Consider the following 20130-nt stretch of genomic DNA (forward strand, 5'->3'; position numbering starts at 1 on the left):
CTCTAGTTTCATCCACCTCATTAGAACTGATTTAAATGTATTATTTTTAATGGCAGAGTAATACTCCATTGTGTATATATACCACAGCTTTCTTATCCATTCATTTACTGATGCTCCAATTAAATAAATACATTTATATTGAAAAAGGAAAAAATAATAAATAGAGGAAAACAACAGAATGGGAAAGACTAGAGATATATTCAAAACAATTACAGATACCAAGAGAATATTTCATGAAAAGATGGTCTTGATAAAGGACAGAAATGGTACGGACCTAACAGAAGCAGAAGATATTACGAAGAGGTGGCAAGAATACACAGAAGAACTGTACAAAAAAGATCTTCACAACCAAGATAATTACAATGTTGTGTTCACTCACCTAGAGCCTGACATCCTGGAATGTGAAGTCAAGTGGGCCTTAGAAAGCATCACTACGAACAAAACTAGTGGAGGGGATGTAATCCCAGTTGAGATATTTCAAATCCTGGAAGACGATGCTGTGAAAGTGCTGCACTCAATATGCCAGCAAATCTGGAAAACTCAGCAGCGGCCACTGGACTGGAAAAGGTCAGTTTTCATTCCAATCCCAAAGAAAGGCAATACCAAAGAATGTTCAACCTACCGCACAATTGCACTCATCTCACACGCTAGTAAAGTAATGCTCAAAATTCTCCAAGCCAGGCTTCAATAGTACCTGAACCGTGAACTTCCAGATGTTCAAGATGATTTTAGAAAAGGCAGAGGAACCAGACATCAAATTGCCAACGTCCAGTGGATCATGGAAAAAGGAAGAGAGTTCCAGAAAAATATCCATTTCCGCTTTATTGACTATGCCAAAGCCTTTGACTGTGTGGATCACAAGAAACTGTGGAAAATTCTGAAAGAGATGGGAATACCAGACCACCTGACCTGCCTCTTGAGAAACATATAGCCAGGTCAGGAAGAAACAGTTAGAGCTGGACATGGAACAATAGACTGGTTCCAAATAGGAAAAGGATTACGTCAAGGCTGTATATTGTCACCCTGTTTATTTAACTTACATGCAGATTATATCATGAGAAACACTGGGCTGGAAGAAGCACAATCTGGAAACAGGATTGCCAGGAGAAATCTCAGTAACCTCAGATATGCAGATGACACCACCCTTATGGCAGAAACTGAAGAGGAACTAAAAAGCCTCTTGATGAAAGTGAAAATGTTGACTTAAAGCTCAACATTCAGAAAACGAAGATCATGGCATCTGGTCCCATCACTTCATGGGAAATAGATAGGGAAACAGTGGAAACAGTGTCAGATTTTATTTTTTTGGGCTCCAAAATCCCTGTAGATGGTGATTGCAGCCACGAAATTAAAAGACCCTTACTCCTTGGAAGGAAAGTTATGACCAATCTAGATAGTATATTGAAAAGCAGAGACATTATTTTGCCAACAAAGGTCCATCTAGTCAAGGCTATGGTTTTACCAGTGGTCATGTATGGATGTGCGAGTTGGACTGTGAAGAAAACTGAGCATCGAAGAGTTGATGTCTTTGAACTGTGGTGTTGGAGAAGACTCTTGAGAATCCCTTGGACTTCAAGGAGATCCAACCAGTCCATTCTAAAGATCAGTCCTGGTTGTTCTTTGGAAGGACTGATGCTAAAGCTGAAACTCCAATACTTTGGACACCTCATGCAAAGAGTTGACTCATTGGAAAAGACTCTGATAGTGGGAGGGATTAGGGGAAAGCGGAGAAGGGGACGACAGAGGATGAGATGGCTGGATGCCATCACCGACTCAATGGACATGAGTTTGGGTGAACTCCAAGAGTTGGTGATGGACAGGGAGGCCTGGCATGCTGTGATTCATGGGGTTGCAAAGAGTTGGACACTACTGAGTGACTGAAATGAAATGAACTGACCTATCCTGCTCTTAAGTACTAGGGCCCTTATTCACACTAAATTTTTTTTTTTTTCTCCTTGAATTTTTAGGAGTAGGTGATTTAATTTTTTCTACGCCTTCACCTCTCTCTGTGGAAACAAGGAGCTCTAATGTTAAGAGTTTTGCCCAAGAGGCAGCTGAAATTTGGCATCCTAGTTCGGGTTCTCATTTGCACAGTCCTTGATAATCTTTGCAGATTTGATAATTCGTCTTGAATACTTTTCCATATCCTTTATGAATTGGATTTATTTTATAGTAAGAAAATAGATTCCTAAGTGGCCAGAATCCAGATCCAGTAGTTTTCTTCCCCTGGCAGTTAGAACTGGGGGTGAGATCCTTTTCTATGTCAATCAATGAATTTGTTCCATTTTACTCCGTTTGCTAGTTCAGGTTCTAATTTCATTCCAGGGAATCACAGCCCATCATTTCTCTTCTGGAACTCCAGGGAGCTGCTGAAATTTTCACTAATCATTAAATACTAGCCAGAAAGACTAAGGGTCAAGGACAGCAAACCACATTTGCGAGCAGCTGCAGCTGGAAAGGAGATTAAATACTTAAGCAAGCACAGCTGGCAGAGCTGGTGATGGTTCACAGGCTGGGGCTCCTGTTGCCTCTGCTGCTGGGTCAGCTCTGTTCCCAGCTTCTGGGAACCTCTGGGAATAGCATGCTGCACTACTGGAACCTGAGGACAGAAAATGACAGCTGGGGATCCAAAAGAATTCAGGATAATGACTCGGTGGCATCTGCTCACACACTTCTCTTCTCCCTGGATTACCAGCATGTGCAGACTCCTTTTGAGATCACACTCTGGATTATGTTAGCCTCTCTGGCAAAGATAGGTAAGTGAGGAATTTCCCAAGGCTTTCCCAGGGAGTTGCCTAATAGGGAGAGTGGGGCACGGAGTGAGTGGAGGATCTCAGGGCTTTTCCAGATGTTAAGAAAGGCACATTTTTCTTAATAGAACAGAGAAAGGCAAACTGGAATATCTGCCTCCTTGCTGTTCCAAAATTATCTTTATCTTCATAGCTCAAACCTTCTTGCAGTGATCATGTTCAAATGTTGGTGGTCTCCCAGTGGGAGGAGGCAGGAATAGGCCCAGCAAAGGGACTTAGACTGCAAAGGGTCCCAGTTGTTCAAGGGTTGAGCAGACAAGGCATAGTTTTAAAAGGGAGAGCAGAGAAATCTAAATAGAATGATCCTAACTGATCTGAGTCTTTAGACAGCCTTTTTTCCTCACAGGATGCTTGCTATAGTTGCCAGGTAGTAACAAAATGGGACAAGTCCGTTTTGTATTTTTTAAAAGATAAGCCTTTATGCCATTACTCAGAATTTAAGATAAAACACAAACTAAGACCAGATCCAGAAAGAGAACAGTTATGTTTTAACTATTTCAACTTTATGAACACCCTGAATTTCTAGCTTTATGATTCTCCTAAAGGGATTTATTCTGTTTTTCCTTTGTATGTTCTTTAATAATTTATCAGACCTTTGCCTTGATGGTGTTAAAGTATTTATGATAAAGTTATCATTTTTCTAGGTCCAGAACAAAAGCAATGTCAGGAAAACTTCAAAGTCTATAGAATTTTGTTATTTTAAAATTAATTTTTTGTAAAATAAATCATGTTCAGCATTTCAAAGTTTTATTTTAGTGACTATATATACTAAAGCTTTACCATTCATGACATACATTATTTAATGATGACACAAAAAATCCATAGATTCATAGCATGATAAGTTGTCAGAGCTGGAAAAACCCTGAGAAATCATTCTCATCCAACTCCTTCATTTTGTAGATAGGAAATCTGAGGCCCAGGAAGAGAAGCTGCTTTGTGAAATTCAAAAAAATGGAACTAAAAAGCTCATTTTATGCCTCCTTGATTAGAAGTACATACTGTCTTGGGTGATAATAAAGAACATTTGTGTATTCTTTTAAATTGTTAGGGTTAATAATTAAGATTATTAGGGTTCAGGTTATTTTAAATTATTTTTATATTATTAGATATGTTGATTATATTAAATAGCCTAATTAAATGTTAATTTCAGGATGATAGGGCAAAGGGACTTCCCAGTAGTCTTCCATTCCCATTTGTTAAAGTAGGAATTTATTGAACCATCACTGACAGATATTTTTTTTTCTGTGACCTTGTAAGAGAATGTAAATTTAAAAAGCTAACCAAATTAATTAATTAATTAATTTAAAAAAGTCTTCCTTGTTAGCAATCATTCAACACATACTTTTTAATACATTTTATGTGTGAAGAATTATATTGGGGCCAGGGGCTACAGTGATCAATAAGGCCCCATCCTTCCCATGGGAAGTTTTCAAATTATTTCAATGCCTAGAGAAAATAAGTGATTCTGTAGAGGATAAAGAAGGGCACATCATGGTTTAGTGGAAAGATAAGATTACTATGAGCTGTTTAAAATTTTCTCAAATTAGGAGCCAGTGCCTGGCATATAGGCACTCAATAAGTATGTGTTAGATAAGTAAAGCACTTCTTTGTCTCATATATATCATTTTTAATATGAGAATAACAGTATTTACATTGCTATTTTGGTATGATGGACTTCCCTGGTGGCTCAGATGATAAAGAGTCTGCCTGCAATGCAGGAGATCTGGGTTACATCCCTGGGTCAGGAAGATCCCCTGGAGAAGGGAATGGCAATCCACTCCAGTATTCTTGCCTGGAGGATTCCATGGACAGAGAAACCTGGTGGGCTACAGACCATGAGGTCTAAAAGAGTTGGACACAAGTGAGTGACTAACACTTTGCTGTTGGTTTGATGAGAGAATCAAATAGAAGCATATACGTGAAAGCACTTTTGAAAATATTTCAAAATAAACTCTAGCATAGGAACCAACTGGCTTTCTTTTCTAAAATGTGTTCATTATTTATTTGATAAGTATCTGTTGAGCTATTTCTATGTGCTAGCAATGTACTAGGGGATTATTGTAAAAACTATCCTCAATCCTTGAGAAAATTGTAGTCAAATTAACTAACATATATTAGAAAAGGATGTCAGCAGTGTATTGGTGAGGACTGGCTTAGACAGGAAGGAATGGATTATCTTAGATGGTCATTAAGGTCCTTTCTATAATAGAGAGGATTGATGATAATTGGAGTAATTTTCTGCAGGCTTCATGTAAGTTAGAGCATGATGATGTGGAATATAAGGTGGGCAGAGGAAAAAGAATACAGCATAAAACAGAGAACTGCTGCCATGTAGGTTGCTAGAGATGGCTGTATTTCCCTCATGGGAAGAAAGAAACATATCATTCTATGAGAAACAAACTTTATAATTGGGATTATTTTGATAATTCAGTAGTATGCATTTATGTAAGCCCATATCTGTCAATCAGACTAAGTGACAGTTTTGGGTAATTATATGAACATTGGGCTAAAAGTCAAGATACCTGTGTAGGTTATCATCCCAGCTCCACGACATACTTACTGTTCAGCCATGAAAAGTAGCTTCACTTCTTTGGTCTCAGTTTCCTTATAAATAATTATGATTCCTTATGAGTGAAGAATCAGTTATGATTACTAAAGCCCTTTTCAACTCTTATTATTCAAAGCAGACATTTGAATTATGGTTGTCATTTCTATACTCTTAAGTTTCTGATGTCTTTGACTATGATCATGAGAAAAGCAGAAGAACATTGCAAGCTGATAAGTGTGTTTCTATTTTAGAATACATACTCATATTTGAAAATGATTCAGTGGGCATATGAATAAACTTGCTGTTAGTTGTGAATATTTTAATTCTATTAGTAAATATTTTCCATCATAAAGGAAAGTGTCTTCACTCATGCCTCTGAATCTTTATTCAGTCATTATTAAAATGTACAATGACTGAGAAGCTATTTTCCTGAAATCATAAGACTTGACAAGAAGGCTGACATATAAGGATAATAAAGATGTTTATTAGTCTATTTTTTTTCTCTTTTCTAGGATTTCATCTCTATAATAAGATACCCGCAGTTGTACCTGAAAGCTGCCTTTTGATATTTGTAGGTCTCATCATGGGAGGACTAATTTACAGTTTAAATGACAAATCCCCACCAGTCATGAACAGTGATATATTTTTCTTGTATTTACTTCCACCAATAGTCCTTGATGCAGGATATTTTATGCCCAGTCGGCCATTTTTTGAAAACATAGGAACCATTCTGTTGTATGCTGTAGTCGGAACAATGTGGAATGCATTTGGAATAGGCCTTTCCCTCTATGGCATATGTCAGGTGAAGCTCTTCAACCTTGAAGATGTGTCATTGCTCCATAACCTTTGGTTTGGTAGTCTGATTGCTGCAGTAGATCCTGTGGCTGTACTCTCTGTATTTGAAGAAATTCATGTGAATGAAAAGCTTCACATTTTGGTGTTTGGAGAATCCCTCCTTAATGATGCTGTTACTGTTGTAAGTATCCTAGACATGAGTTTTCATGGTAATTAATCAGGTTCCCTTATGCTCACCCTTGAAATTTAAATAATAATTTAATTCTAGTTTAGATCATGATTGAACAATTTAGTCCTAGGAATAAGGTTATGAATTTAGATAATATGATTTACTCACAATTAATATGTTTTCAAAAATAAAAATGCTTCTTTGATACTATACTAACCTTTATCAGTTTATTAAGAGAAAATTAGGGTATGCCTTCTAGGGGTCACAGTCTTCCTAGTCATGTTACAAGAATATTTTAGCCATAAAGGATATATTCACAGCCCATCAGACTATTTTAAAGCAGAATCATGCATAATTTAATACTGATCTGTAGAAATATCTTTTGATATAAGGAAGCTTTCTAGGAACTCATATTGGGAAGGAAATGGGGAGTTGAAGAACTTCAAAGTTGAGAAACCTCAAATTAGAAGGGCATAAATTGAGACCTTCCTGATTGGTAAATTCACTCTAATATTTTTTATTTTATTTTTATTTTTTATACAGGTGCTCTATAAGCTGTTCAAATCTTTCTCTGAAATGCCATCTATCAAACCATTGGACATTTTGGCTGGGATAGGAAAGTTTTTTTTGGTTGGAATAGGAGGCATTTTCATTGGGCTCTTGTTTGGCATGATTGCTGCCTTTACCACACGCTTTACCAAGACCATCCGGGTCATCGAACCTCTCTTTGTCTTCTTATACAGTTATCTGTCCTACCTGACAGCTGAAATGTTCCATCTCTCAGGTATTGTGGCGTAAGTATCTGGACAAGTCTTTGATCTATTGAATTTCTTATAGGAATTAATTCTTATTTTCCACTAGAAATCTAGGAAATTGCATTTCCTAAATATGAAAGGTGACCCTCCATTTATGTTCTTCAAGGATTTCCTGTTACCTCTAATAGTCATTTAATCATAGGACTGCAAGTGTTACTGTTGTCAAGCTCATGGACTCCCTGTAGAGATTAAATGGCTACATCTCAACTACCTTGCCTGTGTTGGGATTGGGGGTCAGTATGACTCTCATTGCATAACAAAGATGCTGAGAATTTGGCATGGGGCTACCTTGAGCACTCCTCTCTTTGCAGGGGAGAATTACTCTCCTAATGGATTAGTGTATCTGAACCCAATAATATTCCAGTGGTAAGTAATTAGATAGCACACTATATCAATAAACTTGGCATTAGCTCTTATATAGATAGATTTTCTGCCATAAAAAATAACCTTATGACTTGTTTTGTAAACCATGACATATGCCATATTTTTCTCTTCTCTATCACTGGCATTTAACCAATGATGATAGTACCTCATGTCTAGCTTATAAGGCTAAATGCCCATATGGTAAGTATTAACACCTAAATGCTTTTGTGCTAGGGTTTAGATAGATCACTACTTTCTGTGTTTTTAAAAGAAATGGAATGCATTATCTTTTTCAAATGACACATGTTTTCTGAAAGCTCAAAGAGAAAAAGAAAAAAGAAAAGATTAATTTTTAAAAAAACAAATTATTTATTTATTTTAATTGGAGGCTAACTACAATATTGTGATGGTTTTTGCCAAAATTAAGTTCTTTAGAACTAATGCCATTTGACTTTAGGTTACTCTTAGTTCTCAAAGGACTTACTGTACATGAGAAATGTCATAAAATAGTGATTGAAGTTAGTCTGTTTTAAATAAAATGTTCTAGGTTGAAAGAACCTATCTAGCATCTGTCTGGGTGATTGCATTTTAATTGGTTGAGAGATGTAGTTTGTGTTTTAAATTGTCTTTGATTTTTATTGTTTGTATTACTATTAATGAAAGACATGTAGAAAAAAGCCAAAAAAGGAATTGGATGGGGCAATTTACATTCTTTTAATCTAGGACATTTTCCAAAGTTTTAATATAGTATCATTTAAGTGGTTTCCTTCTTTTGAGCACCCTGCACTTTTAAAGAACTTGACAATGTGGTGAGTCCTGAAATAAAGAAACAGGGAAAACAATGTTGTCAGAATTACTTGTTTCCTCTGAAACTCTCCTGATTCTTAACTTTCTTATAACTCTAATATATTTTATTTTGGATTAAGAATATGAGAATCTTTCAGAGTTATATCTGACAATCTTTTTCCTTTTGACTGCTAAAGCTATTGGAAAAAAGACCTTCCTTTATTTTTATGGAGGTAGTTTAACAAAATAATTAAATGATTAATTCAGACCATCTTAGGCTAACACTTTATATGCATTTTTGTTACTTTAAAAGGTACTTGTGTAACTATCCTTTAAATATATACATCTTTATAAACTTTGTGTTATATGCAAAACTTTGTCTTACTTAAAGTGAAATTGTTTTGGATGTAGTTGGAAAAGAAGAGCACAAGTATGATTTAAAGTATTTGGGAAAATCTTTTCCTAAGATATTGTATTAATTGGAAAATTAATTAGGCTGAAAACACTAGATTAAGTAATGGAACTCCAAAATTTAGGTCACAAAAATGACAAAATAACGATGGTATTAAAACTTGTAATAAAATGAACAGAATGATAACTGTCAAATCATAGATTTTAAATATTAAATACATTTGAAAATTAATTTTTTTGTGTGATGGAAATAGAAAACCTCCTTCAAAACTTTCTGAATTTCAGTTTCTCTGTTAAAAATAGATGATAATATCTACATTACAGAATGATTGTAATAAAATGAAATAGTATATTAACTGAATTTTTCATTTAAATATATAAACAGCAAATTTTAGACATTATATAGTTATTTATTGATTGCGTCACTGTGTTAAGCATGAAACAAAAGTATAATCATAGTCACAATGTCACTTTGGGAAGATTTTCCCTTCCTTTCAATTTGTTGCATTATCCAATATGAAAATGTAGCACAAAACACTTACACTCATTCAATTATTAGTCATTTTTTTCATAAATGAGCTGTGTATAAATCAAGTTCTGCCTGAAGGATTACTGATTCTTAGAATGGTCAATATTATAGATTTTTTTGTTGTTCTTGTTGAAATGGAAATGAGGACACAGTTTTACTGTGAGGAAAGTAATTAAAATCTATTAGAATTATGAGGTTGAAGACTATTTTTAGCCTAAAAGCATAAGGCATCAGTCTTAATGATGGGTGTTTGTAACAGTGGTATATTGCATCCATTATAAGACACATTTTTGTTCCTTTTCAATAATTCATTGTTTCTCAAGTCAATAAGTACACATTTACTGATATCTTAAAATAGGTTTATAATATATAATATTATAGGTTTATAATATTAAAGGTATATAATAATATATAATAGGTTATATTATGTGGCCTCCTACTTTAGAAATTTTTTCATAAAAGAAAATCTGATCATCAGAAGTACCAATTGCTATATAAATTTATTTTCTAAATTACCAAATTTATTTATTTATAAAAGTTCCAATTTATTTATGAAATATTAAACTTTATTATATCTATATATATAAATTTATAGAAAATTAAATATTTTAATTTCATTAAATATAGAAAATTAAATATATGTATATATCTTTGTATTATAAGTTAATAGTTGTTAGTGATTCTTTGAGATGAATAGTCAAGTCTAGCTTTCTATTAGACACTTGATAATTTGTTTTTTTATCACCATTGTATTTTGTTACATTTTTTAAAAAACGTGACAAATGTGAGTTTGCTTCTTTGAGTTTCAAATTGTTCTGTATTTCATTCAAAAAATTATTTGCTATTGTTGCCTATCAGCATAGGTGGAGAACAATATTTTTTAATTAACTTTGGTTGGGTCAGACAGCTATGACTGCCTAATATTGCTTTTGAGAATCTCAGAAAATAGTAGGCATTATTATTTTTATTTATTTTTTCCATTCTCATCTTTTTTTAAAAAATATAAATTTATCTATTTTATTTGGAGGTTAATTACTTTACAGTATTGTACTAGTTTTGCCATACATCAACATGTATCCACAGGTATACACGTGTTCCCCATCCTGAACCCCCCTCCCTCCTCCCTCCCCATACCATCCCTCTGGGTGGTCCCAGTGCACCAGCTCCAAGCATCCAGTATCATGCATCAAACCTGGACTGGTGATTCATTTCATATATGTTATTTTAAAATTAATCTCCAAAATATGTTGGCATTGTTTTAGATGTCAGATTGACATCACTGTTTGGCATAGGAGACAAATAATTTCTATATACAATTAACAAAGTGAACCATTTGTTGGCCCTGTAGATAGTATTGCTTTCCTGGTGGTTCAGACGGTAAAGAATCCACCTGCAATGAGGGAGACCTAGGTTCAATCCCTGGGTTAGGAAGATCCCCTGGAGAAAGGAATGGCTACCCACTCCAGTGTTCTGGCCTGGATAATTCTATGGATTTTATAGTCCATGGGGTCACAAATAGTAGATAATATTATAACGAGGTTATAGTGTAGAAAATAGCAGACCAATTAATTTCTCATCTTTCACCCTTATATTGTAGAGCTTCCCTAGTAGTCCAGATGATAAAGCATATTTAAATGAAAGATTATGTTCTCTACACAAAATTATTTGTGCAATTAACTTGTTTGTGATTTCTATTCAGGAGCTTGTACAAAATTGTTTTGCATTCTAATAAAAATGAACAATTATAGCTAAAATACTCAAAGGATGTTCTTTTAATATACTATTTTATTCACCCTGTCATGAAAAAAAAAAAAAACTCTAAATTTTGTAAAAAGAGACACTATAGAACATGTAGATTTAGAAATGTTTTTACATAATGACAAATACTATTTTTGTGAGATCAGAAATACATTAAAGTTATTTTCATGCATTTGATATGAACTATAAAGCTAAGGTGTTAGAATTTAGGAATGTTCTGGCTTAAGGATCCAGTTCTATAATGGGTTTGATCTGTACCAGTTGGTAATTCCATAACTTATTATTTTCACAATATAATAATACTCTATCAAAGAAAGTGTCATCAATCAGCACAAAAATGCTCTATATAATGAAGTTAATATATTGTACTATAACTTTCCTTCACTTTCAAAACTGTTCAAATCTAATAGAAATTCCTTTTTGTTTGCTGAAAAGCTAAAACTCTATGCCTGTGGAGCATAGTTCTCTTTCACTTTTTTTCTTATTTGTTCTTTAATTTTACTCTATTTTAATTTACAATACTGTATTGGTTTTGCCATACATCAACATGAATCCGAAATGGGTGTACATGTGTTCCCAATCCTGAACCCCCCTCCCATCTCCCTCCTCATACCATCTCTCTGGGTCATCCCAGTGCACCAGCCCCAAGCATCCCGTATCCTGCATCAAACCGAGACTGGCGATTCGTTCCTTATATCATATTATACATGTTTCAATGCCATTCTCCCAAATCACCCACCCTCTCCCTCTCCCACAGAGTCCAAAAGACTGTTCTATACATCTGTGTCTCTTTTGCTGTCTCACATACAGGGTTATCATTACCATCTTTCTAAATTCCATATATATGTGTTAGTATACTGTATCGGTGTTTTTTATTTTTTCTGGCTTACTTCACTCTGTATAATTGGCTCCAGTTTCATCCACCTCATTAGAACTGATTCAAAAGTATTCTTTTTAATGGCTGAGGAATACTCCATTGTGTATATGTATCACAGCTTTCCTATCCATTCATCTGCTGATGGACATCTAGGTTGTCTCCATGTCCTGGCTATTATAAACAGTGCTGCGATGAAAATTGGGGTACACATGTTTCTTTCAATTCTGTTCTCCAGAGTGGCTGTACTAGTTTGCATTCCCACCAACAGTGTAAGAGGGTTCCCTTTTCTCCACACCCTCTCCAGCATTTACTGCTTGTAAACTTTTGGATTGCAGCCATTCTGACTGATGTGAAATGGTACCTCATTGTGGTCTTGATTTGCATTTCTCTGATAATGAGTGATGTTGAGCATCTTTTCATGTGTTTGTTAGCCATCTGTATGTCTTCTTTGGAGAAATGTCTATTTAGTTCTTTGGCCCATTTTTTGGTTGGGTCTTTTATTTTTCTGGATTGAGCTGCAGAAGTTGCTTGTATATTTTTGAGATTAGTTGTTTGTCAGTTGCTTCATTTGCTATTATTTTCTCCCATTCCGAAGGCTGTCTTTTCACCTTGCTTATAGTTTCCTTTCTTGTGCAGAAACTTTTAATTTTAATTAGGTCCCATTTGTTTATTTTTGCTTTTATTTCCAATATTCTGGGAGGTGGATCATAGAGGATCCTGCTGTGATGTATGTCAGAGAGTGTTTTGCCTATGTTCTCCTCTAGGAGTTTTATAGTTTCTGGTCTTATGTTTATATCTTTAATTCATTTTGAATTTATTTTTGTGTATGGTGTTAGAAAGTGTTCTAGTTTCATTCTTTTACAAGTGGTTGACCAGTTTTCCCAGCACCACTTGTTAAAGAGATTATCTTTAATCCATTGTATATTCTTGACTCCTTTGTCAAAGATAAGGTGTCCATAGCTGTGTGGATTTATCTCTGGGCTTTCCATTTTGTTCCATTGATCTATATTTCCGTCTTTGTGCCAGTACCATACTGTCTTGATGACTGTGGCTTTGTAGTAGAGCCTGAAGTCAGGCAAGTTGATTCATCCAGTTCTATTCTTCTTTCTCAAGATTGCTTTGGCTATTCGAGGATTTTTGTATTTCCATACAAATTGTGAAATCATTTGTTCTAGCTCTGTGAAAAATACCGTTGGTAGCTTGATAGGGATTGCATTGATTTGTAGGTTGCTTTGGGTAGTATAATCATTTCACTATATTAATTCTTCCAATCCATGAACATGGTATATTTCTCCATCTATTAGTGTCCTCTTTGATTTCTTTCACCAGTGTTTTACAGTTTTCTATATATAGGTCTTTAGTTTATTTAGTATTAAATATATAGTCTTTAGTCTATATATTATTAAGTATTTTATTCTTTTCATTGCAATGCTAAATGGATTTTTCCCTTAATTTCTCTATTTTCTAATTATTAGTGCATAGGAATGCAAAGGATTTCTGTGTGTTGATTTCATATCCTGAAAGTTTACTCTATTCATTGATTAGCTCTAGTCATTTTCTGGTGGAGTCTTTAGGGTTTTCTATGTAGAGGAACATGTCATCTGCAATCAGTGACAGTTTTACTTCTTCTTTTCCGATTTTATTTCTTTTTCTGCTCTGATTGCTATGGCCAAAACTTCCAATACTATGTTGAATAGTAGTGGTGAAAGTGGGCACCCTTGTCTTGTTCCTGACTTTAGGGGAAATGCTTTCAATTTTTCATCATTGAGGATAATGTTTGCTGTGAGTTTGTCACATATAGCTTTTATTATGTTGAGGTATGTTCCTTCTATTCCTGCTCTCTGGATAGTTTTTTTTTTTTTTTTATCATGAATGGATGTTGAATTTTATCACAGGCTTTCTCTGCATGTATTGAGATAATCATATGGCTTTTATTTTTCAATTTGTTAATGTGGTGTATTACATTGGTTGATTTGTGGTTATTGAAGAATCCTTGCATCCCTGGGATAAGGCCCACTTGGTCATGGTGTATGATCTTTTTAATGTGTTGTTGGATTCTGATTGCTAGAATTTTGTTAAGGATTTTTGCATCTATGTTCATCAGTGATATTGGCCTGTAGTTTTCTTTTCTTGTGGCATCTTTGTCGGGTTTTGGTGTTAGGGTGATGGTGGCCTCATAGAATGAGTTTGGAAGTTTTCCTTCCTCTGCAATTTTCTGGAAGCATTTGAGTAAGATAGGTGTTAGCTCTTCTCTAAATATTTGGTAGAATTCAGCTGTGAAGATGTCTGGACCTGGGCTTTTGTTTGCTGGAATATTTCTGAGTACAATTTCAATTTCGGTGATTGTGATGGGTCTGTTAAGATTTTCTATTTCTTCCTGGTTTAGTTTTGGAAAGTTGTAATTTTCTAATAATTTGTCCATTTCTTCCACATTGTCTATTTTATTGGCATATAATTGCTAATAGTAGTCTCTTATGATCCTTTGCATTTCTGTGTTGTCTGTTGTCTATTTTCATTTCTAATTTTTTTTTTTTTGATTTGTTTTTTCTCCCTTTGTTTCTTCATGAGTCTGGTTAATGGTTTGTCAGTTTTATTTATCCTTTCAAAGAACCAGGTTTTAGCTTTGTTGATTTTTGCTATGGTCTCATTTGTTTCCTGTGCATTTATTTCTGCCTTAATTTTTAAGATTTCTTTCCTTCTACTAACCCTGGGTTCTCCATTTCTTCCTTTTCTAGTTGCTTTAGGTGTAGAGTTAGGTTATTTATTTGACTTTTTTCTTGTTTCTTGAGGTATGCCTGTATTGCTATGAACTTTCCCCTTCGCACTGCTTTTACAGTGTCCCACAGGATTTGGGTTGTTGTGTTTTCATTTTCATTCATTTCTGTGTGTATTTTGATTTCTTTTTTGATTGCTTCTGTGATTTGTTAATTATTCAGAAGCTTGTTGTTCAGCCTCTATATTTTGGAGTTTTTAATAGTTTTTCTCCTGTAATTGAGATCTAATCTTACTGCATTGTGGTCAAAAAAGATGCTTGGAATGATTTCAATTTTTTTGAATTTACCAAGGCTAGATTTATGGCCTATGATGTGATCTGTCCTGGAGAAGGTTCCGTGTGCACTTAAGAAAAAGGTGAAATTCATTGTTTTGGGGTGAAATGCCCTATAAATACCAATTAGGTCTAACTGGTCTTTTGTATCATTTAGAGTTTGTGTTTCCTTGTTAATTTCTGTTTAGATGATCTATCCATAGGTGTGAGTGGGGTGTTAAAGTCTCCCACTATTATTGTGTCATTGTTAATTTCCCCTTTCATTCTTGTTAGCATTTGTCTTACATGTTATGGTGCTCCTATGTTGGATGCATATATATTTATAGTTGTTATATCTTCTTCTTGGATTAATCCTTTGATCATTATGTAGTGTCCTTCTTTGTCTCTTTTCACAGCCTTTGTTTTAAAGTCTAATTTATCTGATATGAGTATTGCTACTCCTGCTTTCTTTTGGTGTCTATTTGCATGGAAAATCTTTTTCCAGCCCTTCACTTTCAGTCTGTATGTGTCCCCTGTTTTGAGGTGGGTCTCTTGTAGACAACTTATATAGGGGTCTTCTTTTTGTATCCATTCAGCCAGTCTTTGTCTTTTGGTTGGAGCATTCAACCCATTTACGTTTAAGGTAATTATTGATAAGTATGATCCCATTGCCATTTACTTTATTTTTGGGGGTTCAAGTTTATACACCCTTTTTGTGTTTCCTGTCTAGAGAATATCCTTTGGAATTTGTTGGAGAGCTGGTTTGGTGGTGCTGAATTCTCTCAGCTTTTGCTTGTCTGTAAAGCTTTTGATTTCTCCTTCATATTTGAATGAGATCCTTGCTGGGTACAGTAATCTGGGCTGTAGGTTATTTTCTTTCATCACTTTATGTATGTCTTGCCATTCCTCCTGGCCTGAAGAGTTTCTATTGAAAACTCAGCTGTTATCCTAATGGGAATCCCCTTGTGTTTTATTTGTTGTTTTTCCCTTGCTGCTTTTAATATTTGTTCTTTGTGTTTGATGTTTGTTAATTTGATTAGTATGTGTCTTGGGTGTTTCAGCTTGAGTTTATCCTGTTTGGGACTCTCTGGGTTTCTTGGACTTGGGTGATTATTTCCTTCCCCATTTTAGGGAAGTTTTCAACTATTATCTCCTCAAGGATTTTCTCATGGTCTTTCTTTTTGTCTTCTTCTTCTGGGACTCCTATGATTCAAATGTTGGGCATTTAACAGTGTCCTGGAGGTCTCTGAGATTGTCCTCATTTCTTTTAATTTGTTTTTCTTTTTTCCTTTCTGATTCATTTATTTCTACCAATCTATCTTCTATTTCACTAATCCTATCTTCTGCTTCTGTTTTTCTACTATTTGTTGCCTCCAGAGTGTTTTTTATCTCATTTATTGCTTTCTTCATTATATATTGACTCTTTTTTGTTTCTTCTAGATCCTTGTTAAACCTTTCTTGCATCTTCTCAATCCTTGACTCTGGGCTATTGATCTGTGATTCCATTTTGATTTCAAGATTTCATTTTCATTATTCGGAATTCTTTATCAGGTAGATTCCCTATCTTTTCCTCTTTTGTTTGGTTTGGTGGGTATTTATCCTGTTCCTTTACCTGCTTGGTATTCCTCTGTCACTTCATCTTGTTTATATTGCTGGATTTGGGGTGTCCTTTCTGTATTCTGTGAGTGGGGTTTTATCAGTGGCTTGTCAAGGTTTCAAGATTAGGGAAGCTTGTGTCAGTGTTCTGGTGGATGGAGCTGAATTTCTTCTCTCTGGAGTGCAATGAAGTGTCCAGAAATGAATTATGAGATGTCAGTGGTGTTGGAGTAACTTTGGGCAGCCTATATATTGGAGCATAGGGCTGTGTTCTTGTATTGATGGAGAATTTCTATTGTATGTCTTGCTCTGGAACTTGTTGGCCCTTGAGTGGTGCTTGGTATCAGTGTACGTATGGAAGCTTGTGATGATCTCCTGTCAAGTAATGTTCCCTGGAGTCAGGAACTCTCTCGTGTTCTCAGGGTTTGGACTTAAGCCTCCTGCTTCTGGTTTTCAGTCTTATTTTCACAGTAGTCTCAAGACTTCTCCTTCAATAAAGCACCGTTGATAAAACCCCAACCACAGTGAGGAAGCTCCACAATAAAGAGAACTCTCTTTCACTTTTGGAAAAAGTTCCCCCCCCAACCTACTGACTCACAGGTGGATTTAGTTTTCATCTGTGATCTTCGTTATCTGTAGATTCCAGATAAGTACCTTCTAATTGCTTTATAGCCTAGTTGGACACTTTAAATACTAAACCTAAATTTAAGATGAAGTCCTAGCTCAAAATATGTACATAAATAAAATAAATTATTATAACTACAGTCCATGTTATATTTTTATGGTTGATACTATTAATCTGGAAATATTCCTTAAAGATATCAAATGTTAATAGAATCATAGAGTTTCTTTAAAATGTAATTTTCTTTCTATTTCTTTTGAAATGTATCAAGCCTATACACTTTTTTCATTTGGAGTAACAGACAGGATACTTGTACATTTAACTACTGATATTAGAGCAAACAATTGAATTGGCAATCATGAAAATGTTTCTGCTTACCAGTTCCACTGTTTTAATTCAAAATTTCCAAGACTGAAATAGAATAGGTTCTGCTAGCTGTCTTTAGCAAAACTTCTCTGGCCTACCCAGGTTACTCAGTTTTGAAATTTCAGTGCCAAAAATGTTCTCAGGAAAGAACCAGTGCCTTTGTGCTGAGAATGATATAAGAAATAAGATCTGTAGAGAGACTTGCACACAGTAGGGACTCAATTGTTTCTTTTTGAATGAATGCACACATGAATGCATAAAGGACTAGGGAAATTTTGGATGAGACATCATGAAACCACTTCTGTAAAAGAAAGTACTTGTATTGATCATTAAAGAATTATAACCCTGCATAGCAATCCAGAAAGCCAAAGCAATTAAAAATAATTATTTTGAAAAATCAAACTTTTTTATTCTCTGTGACATTTCAGAAATAAACCTCTAAAAAACTAAAGTGGTAACCACCTAAGTCAAGAGAAATGAAAGTTACAAAATTACAAATTCTTTTGGAGTGACACTTTTTATGGAAAATAATTTTTCAGAAAATAAGTACTCATAAACTAATGAGTTCTTCTAGAGAAACATAACCAAAAAGTGTTTTGTACAATCAAATAAATGTTCCTACTCAATGTTTCCCCCCCCCCAACAAATCTCAAGTTGCTCAAATTATACTAATTCCTCAAAGACGTGAATCACTTCTTCATGAAGACTGTATCACTCAAAGAAATTTATTTACAACTTTGTCTTAACCCTAGTCACATCTGCCTTGTGTCATGACTACTCATTTAGATGTTTCTCCCTCACAAATATTAGCTAATATTCATTGAGCACATCCAGTATGTCAGACATTATGCTTATCGCTTTACATACCATTTCTTGTTTAATTCTCATGGCAGTTGAGGCATTTATTTTGCCCATTTTACAGACCAGAAAACTCAGGTTTAGAAGGATTAACTAATTTGCCTAAGGTTATGCCCCTTGGCAACTCTAAGAGCAGGGATTCACTCATAAATCTGTCTGACTGCAGACCCCAGTGCCTTAAAAAGTGAAAGTATTAGTTACTCATTGGTGTCTGACACTTCGACCTCATGGACTGTAGCCTCAAAATGGATTAAAGATCTAAATGTAAGACCAGAAACTATAAAACTCCCAGAGGAACACATAGGCAAAACACTCTCTGGCATAAATCACAGCAAGATCTTCCTTGACTCACCTGCCAGATAATGGAAATAAAAGCAAAACTAAAGAAATGGACATAATTAAACTTAGAAGCTTTTGCACAGTGAATGAAACTGTAAACAAGGTGAAAAGACAGCCTTCAGAATGAGAGAAAATAATAGCAATTGAAGCTACTGACAAGGAATTAATCTCAAAAATATACAAGCAGCTCATGCAGCTCAATACCAGAAAAATAAATGACCCAATAAAAAAATGGGCCAAAGAACTAAATAGACATTTCTCCAAAGAAGACATACAGATGGCTAACAAACATGAAATGCTGCTCAACATCACTCATTATCAGCGAAATGCAAATCAAAACCACAATGAGGTACCATTTCACACCAGTCAGAATGGCTGCTATTATTACAAATAATAAATGCTGGAGAGGGTGTGGAGAAAAGGGAACCTTCTTACACTGTTGGTGGGAATGCAAACTTATATAACCACTATGGAGAACAGTGTGGAGATACCTTAAAAAACTTGGGATAGAACTGCTGTATGACCCAGCAATCCCACTGCTGGGCATACATACTGAGGAAACCAGAATTAAAAGAGACACGAGTACCGCAGTGTTCATCACAGCACTGTTTATAATAACCAGGACATGGAAGCAACCTAGATGTTCATCGGCAGATAAATGGATAAGAAAGCTGTGGCACATATACACAATGGAATATTAACTCAGCTATTAAAAAAAAAAAAACACACACACACACGTTTGAATCAGTTCTAATGAGGTAGATGAAACTGAAGCCTATTATACAGAGTGAAGTAAATCGGAAAGAAAAACATCAATATAATATATTAACATATATATATGGAAAAACATCAATACAATATATTAACACATATATATGGAGTTTAGAAAGATGGTAATGATGACCCTATATAGGAGACAGGAAAAGAGACATATAAAGAACAGACTTTTTTTTAATCTTTTTTTAAAAATTATTTTATTATTATTATTTTTTTTACTTTACTCTGTGGTAGAAGGAAAGAGTGGGATGATTTGAGAGAATAGCATTGAAACATGTATATTATCGTATGTGAAATAGATGACCAGTCCAAGTTCGATGCATGAAACAGGGCACTTAAATCCAGTGCACTGGGATAACCCAGAGAGATGGGATGGGGAGGGAGGTGGGAGGGGTTTCAGGATGGGGGACACATGCACACCCATGGCTGATTCATGTCGATGTATGGCAAAAGCCAGTACAATATTGTAAAATAATTAGCCTGCAATTAAAACAAATAAATTAATAATTTAAAAAATTGTTCCATCCAATAAAACCAAGGAAAAACTTCCATCCCCAGCACTACAGGACCTCCAGCTCACAGGATGTATAAGTCAGTTTGCTACCACTTACTAATAGCTATATTCTGGATTAAATAGATTTTATGTGATGGTCTGTGAATACAATTGTAATTCATAACATTGATGC

General features: G+C 34.8%; 1 protein-coding gene across 1 annotated transcript in view; it reads left to right on the forward strand.

The window, feature by feature from the left end:
- The first annotated feature begins 2500 nt into the window (after window positions 1-2500).
- LOC102173723 (sodium/hydrogen exchanger 2-like) overlaps window positions 2501-20130 on the forward strand; it is a 90534-nt gene continuing 72904 nt past the window's right edge. The window contains exons 1-3 of the mRNA XM_005700627.1: window positions 2501-2756; window positions 5871-6334; window positions 6866-7116. Of these exons, the coding sequence (XP_005700684.1) occupies window positions 2501-2756; window positions 5871-6334; window positions 6866-7116 (971 nt within the window). The remainder of the gene's footprint in view (window positions 2757-5870; window positions 6335-6865; window positions 7117-20130) is intronic.

The sequence above is a fragment of the Capra hircus genome (assembly GCF_001704415.2).
Source record: "Capra hircus breed San Clemente chromosome X unlocalized genomic scaffold, ASM170441v1, whole genome shotgun sequence".
Lineage (NCBI taxonomy): Eukaryota > Metazoa > Chordata > Mammalia > Artiodactyla > Bovidae > Capra > Capra hircus.